This window comes from Eimeria necatrix, genomic scaffold (genome assembly GCF_000499385.1).
Source record: "Eimeria necatrix Houghton genomic scaffold, Enh_scaff190, whole genome shotgun sequence".
Taxonomy (NCBI): Eukaryota; Apicomplexa; class Conoidasida; order Eucoccidiorida; family Eimeriidae; genus Eimeria; species Eimeria necatrix.
Window position 1 is genome coordinate 48,342 of NW_013655088.1, and position 4,914 is coordinate 53,255.

The following is a 4,914-nucleotide window of genomic DNA, read 5'->3' on the forward strand; positions in this document are numbered from 1 at the left end:
TGCTGCTGCTGCTGCTGCTGCTGGTTTGCTGCTTCTGTGTCGCTGGCCCTGTGGCTGGTGTCGGGCCAGAAGTTGAACTCAGGCTTGAGGCGCTGCCCCAAAGGGTTTCTGCCGGGGCTGCGGCTGCTGCTGCTGCTGAGGGCCCCCAGCTTTCTGCTGCCGGGGGAGACCCCTGGCAAGTAGGGGTGGGGGAGTCGGATTTTGTGGGTCCAGTTGTGGGCCCCGCGGGGCCCGCGGGGCCCCCGGGGCCCCCGGGGGCCCCCCGGGGGCCCCTCGGGGGGCCCCTCTTCGGGCGCGGAGCGCCAAGTGGCCAGCGGGGCGTCCCCGTCAAGCTCCAGCTGGTTTAGAGTTGTTTGAACTCCACAAACGTCTTCTTCAAGACCCAGGAGGCCCCCACTGAAGGTGGGGCAGCGGCCAGGGTCTGTGCCCGGAAAGGGGGGCCCCCCGAAGGCCTGCTGCTGCAGCTGGCTGTAGAGCCCCGGCTGCAGCAGCTGCTGCTGCAGCGAGCCGTTGGAGTGCAGCCACACGCAGCTCTTGTAGGCGTCGGGGACTCCGCCCCAAATCTCTTCCCGCAGCAGCTCTTTGACTTGCGCAGCAGCCCAGGGGTGGTGGGCGAGAGCAGCAGCAGCAGCGCTGCCCCCGAAGAAGGCTGCGAAGCGGTTGCTGCTGCCCGGCGTGCTGCTGCTGCTGCTGCTGCTGCTGCTGCTGCTGGCCGCGGCCTCCGCTGCTGCTGCTGCTTGCGCAGCAGCCACAGCAGGAGACACATCTGGAGGCACATAAGGCAGCAAGTGCTCCCGAAATATACGAGACCCCCGGGGCTCCCAAACCCTCAACTCTTGCTGGTCTTCGTGTCTCCATTTGCTGTACTCTTCGACGAGGACCCAGGGCTGTAGGTGGCGGCGGGCGAGGGCTGCAGTGGCCTCTGCGCGCGCTGCAGCAGCCACTGCTGCTGCTGCTGCAGCAGCAGTCGCAGCAGCAGCCACGCGGTCCGACACCGAAGCAGCAACTTCAGCAGCAGCAGCAAGACCCTCCCGACTCGGCTTCCCAGGCGACGCCCCAGGGCTCTGCTGCATGGCGCTGCGGGCGCCGCGCGGAGACCGAACAGCCAGGGGGCCCCCGGGGGCCCCTCCTCCTGCGCCCGCTGCTGCTGCTGCTGCTGCTGCTGCTGCTGCTGCTGCGCCCTCGGAGGCAGGCCGCGCGCTGGCCGGCGGGCGGGCGGGCCGGCTACGGGGACCACTGGTCAAGCAGCAGCAGCAGCAACTGCAGCAGCTGCAGCGGCGAAGAAGCCACGGCTAACTCACACCGCCCGCCGCCAAGGGCACACAGCTGGGACTCTGCTGCTGGCAAAGAGCAGGGCCTGGCCTAGAGGCGCCTCCCGAGGCGCGGGCAAGAGCAGGGGGCAGGAGCTGCAGCAGCAGCAGGTGTTGCTGCTGCAGGAGCAGTTGCTGCGGCGCGAAAGATCCCGCTTCCAGACTGCTGCTGAGCCCCTGCTGCTACCACTGACACAAAGAGCTCGCCAATTTCGTTTCAACTGCTGCGAGTTGCAGCTGCAGATCCGATCTGAAGACAAAGGATGATTCCTTGCCAGGTGAACTGGTCGATGAGAAGCTGGCTCGGCTAGGAGTCCTGCGCAGCCAGGCAGGGGGAAAACCCGCAGAAATGGAGAAAGATAGCGTCAATTAGGATTTCCAAAGGCAAAGAAATGCGCAGCTACGGCTTTATTCGGCGCCGAAACCCGCGAATGGACATGCAGCAACGACGGCCCCGGAGCCGACAAAAGAGCAGCTGCAGTGTCGTCTTAAGTGTTTTTTGCGACGAATCGCATAAAAAACCAACTCCAAAAAGTAACAATAAATGACCAACTGATAACTTTTGACCCCAACAACCGGTGAGCTCACCAGTGGCTTGACGTGAGGCTGCGTGATGTTGACACCAGCAGAGCTGCATGTACACCCCAACCTCCGCTCTGCGATCCTCCTACTTCCTCTCAAGCTTCCACTTTTATTCTAATGGAATTCAACCTCATTTTGCCTTTCTTGTCACCCCTAATTTTCGCACACACTGGGCTGCCGGGGGCCCCTGCGCTTCCCCACACTCACCTTCCGGCCCAGTGTGTGAGTGGTCTGAACACCGGCAAGGAGGCAGCTGCCCCATGTTTTATTCAATTTCGGCTTTAGTGAACTTGGCAAAAGTGTTCCGCCGTCAAACTATTGCAGAGTCTGGTGCCGAGGGGCCAGTTTCGGCCCCAGAGGAGAGCCAGCCAGCCAGACGAGGGCCAGCAGCAGAAGAAACCAAAATCTCGCCGGCTCCGAGTGAATCTCTGCAAATAGTCCCTGTAGCGCTGTAACACTGCCTGCGCTGGCCTCTGTACGCTGCAGCAGCAGAAGCAGCAGCAGCAGCTGCTGCTGCTGCGGGCTGTCCGTTACTCGCAATAGTTGTACTTAAGAAGCAGCAAACGGCTGCTGCAAGTTCTTGCTGCGTGGCTAGCAAGCGTACTTAGCTAAAGTGACCACTGGTCTACCAACGTAGGGCTGCCGCGTCGCTCGCCTTTGTTTGGTTTATCTAAATGAACTGTTGAGTTAGAAGGGTCACTAATTGTTCAAGTGTACGTACACTCCAGTGTACGTACACCCGTCCCGGCAGACGCAGCTGGAGCCGCTGCTGCGGCGCCAACAATTCATTTATTAATAACAACAGCATAATGACCGAGACCAAAGCAAACAGCACTTTAGCCCTCCCTTAACCAAACCCGAGCCCCTGCATCTAGTTTCCGCGTGGCCCTCTGCCTGCACGACTGCAGCAGCAGCAGCAGCAGCAGCAGCAAGTCGTGCTGCTGCTGCACTGGCCTCGCGTGCTGCAGCAGCAGCTCAGTCTCTGACTGCAGCGGCTAAAGGCATGCACGCCGCGCCCCCTGCAGCAGCAGCACTCCGGCCCTTTGCATGCATTTGTAGCCCTAGTTATTCACTTTTTGGATTTCGCATTTTCAACTTTTCAAAAACTTAGTGGGCCTTCAGCTCCCTCATCGCGTCGGCCAGCTTCCACTCGTTGGGAAGGTAGAACTGCAAACAAAACGAAATAGCAGCAGCAGCAGCAGCAGCAGCAGCAGCTAGAACCAGGCTCATCGGCTGCGTCTGCCGCTGCAGGACCGGCCGACAACTAGAAGATTTCCTTCACTTCGGCAATAAAAGCAAATGCACTGAATGCTGCGCCAAGTGTATGTACACTAGAAGAAACATGCGTCAAAAAAACCTGCATTTCCCGCGCAAGTGGCCGGCTCTGCATAAGCACTACATCTCCTTTATTCGCCAACTTCGATTAGCTGCATGCTGTTGCAGCAGCAGCAGCAGCAGCATGCTGCAGCAGCAGGAGCAACGGCATGCTGCCGGACGAGCAGCAGCGGCACGCAGCAGCAGCAGCAGCAGCAGCAGCAGCAGGACCCACGGGCTCGTAAGCGAGGGGGAAGGGCGTGTCGTATCCAGTGACTCTTTTGATGGGAGCCTCGAGGCTGAAGAAGCACTTTTCCTGAATTGCTGCTGCGACTTCAGCAGCAAAGCCCATGGTTTGCTGCGCCTCGTGAGACACCAGCAGCCGCCCCGTCTTGCGCACCGAAGCCGCCACTGTGTCCACGTCCCAAGGCGCGATTGTCTGCAAGTCTATCACTTCCACACTCACGCCTTCTGCGGCCACCAACTCCGCCGCGCGCAGCACCCGGTGCACTTGGGTGCCCCACGCCACGGCAGTCACCTGCCGCCACACAGCCCCAGCAGCACTTCAAGTTGAATTCAAATTGAAATTCAACTTCAAATTGATGTGCGACTGAATGGGAACTGAAGTGGGAATGGAGTCGGAGTTGGAAGTGGGATTGGGAGTGCAAATGGACGTGGAGGCGGGACTGGGACTGGAAATGGGATGGGAAATGTGTTGACAGGCATGAGACACAAAGATACGAATGTAGATATAAATATATGGATGTGGATATGGGATATATGAATATGCAGGAACAGATATGCACATGTAGATACTGATACACAGATATGAACAAGTAGATATAGATATCTTCGAATTGAGATAGATGGCTACCGACACAAGTGTACAAGTATAGATCTAGACACAAATATGCAGGTTTACGTATGTAGATATAGACTGAAACAGATACAGGCAAGAATAATATATAATGGACAACATGCAAGTGCAAATGTGGCTACATGTTGCGACAGACGCAGAAATAGACATCTAGACGGATTTACAAATACAGATATCGACAAAGATACATATACACATATAAATGCCAGTACGACTAAATAAATAAATATACAGCTATGCACATGAATACAGATACGGATGTCCATGCAGCTGTTGCCACAGGTCTAGGTACAGATATGCATGTACGCATTTCGGTAAAGCCATGAAGCTATAGATTTATAAACACAGGTAAGAATATGAAAGCTGACAAAAATAAACTACTGCACCTAGTTGAGAGTAAGACACAAAAGGCGTATCCATATGCATCGGCCTTTATAAGTTCAAGCACAAGCACTTCGCGCGAAAACAGCACCGGCAGGAAGGTACTCTTAAAAACCGAACTTCACGAAGCAGGAAAAGAAAAAAATAGAAGTGTAACACAAGTCTTATGGGAAAAGAGTTGAAAATAAAGATAAAATAGGAAGAAAAGACGAAACAAAAGGCGAAAAAACGGGCTGCTAGTGGCGCGAAGTCCCACGTGCTCTCCCTCCTTGACCACGTCCGCCTTGCTCAAATCCAGCATATAATCCCCGGTGGGAACTTCGTCAGTGGCAACTCTGTAAAGCGCCTTGGGTTCGAAGAAAAGGCAGGGGTTTTCGTCTCGGATGCAGCTCAGCAGCAGCCCCTTGGCCTGGTAGGGGCCCCTCGGGATCACAATCTGAACAGCAGCAG

At 56.5% G+C, this 4,914-nt stretch overlaps 2 protein-coding genes across 2 annotated transcripts in view; both read right to left on the reverse strand.

The window, feature by feature from the left end:
• Nucleotides 1–1,073, reverse strand: part of ENH_00024880 (TLD domain-containing protein, putative) — a gene marked incomplete at both ends in the record, with an annotated part of 1,308 nt that extends 235 nt beyond the window's left edge. Inside the window, 3 exon segments of the mRNA XM_013584662.1 lie at nucleotides 1–78; nucleotides 82–139; nucleotides 362–1,073. Of these exon segments, the coding sequence (XP_013440116.1) occupies nucleotides 1–78; nucleotides 82–139; nucleotides 362–1,073 (848 nt within the window).
• A 1,926-nt stretch (nucleotides 1,074–2,999) lies between these two features.
• ENH_00024890 (hypothetical protein) lies at nucleotides 3,000–4,765 on the reverse strand (the record flags this gene model as incomplete). Its single annotated transcript, XM_013584663.1, has 3 exons — nucleotides 3,000–3,059; nucleotides 3,442–3,744; nucleotides 4,721–4,765. 3 exons carry the CDS (start codon nucleotides 4,763–4,765, stop codon nucleotides 3,000–3,002), a joined length of 408 nt encoding a protein of 135 aa, XP_013440117.1.
• Between the last annotated feature and the right edge of the window lie 149 nt (nucleotides 4,766–4,914).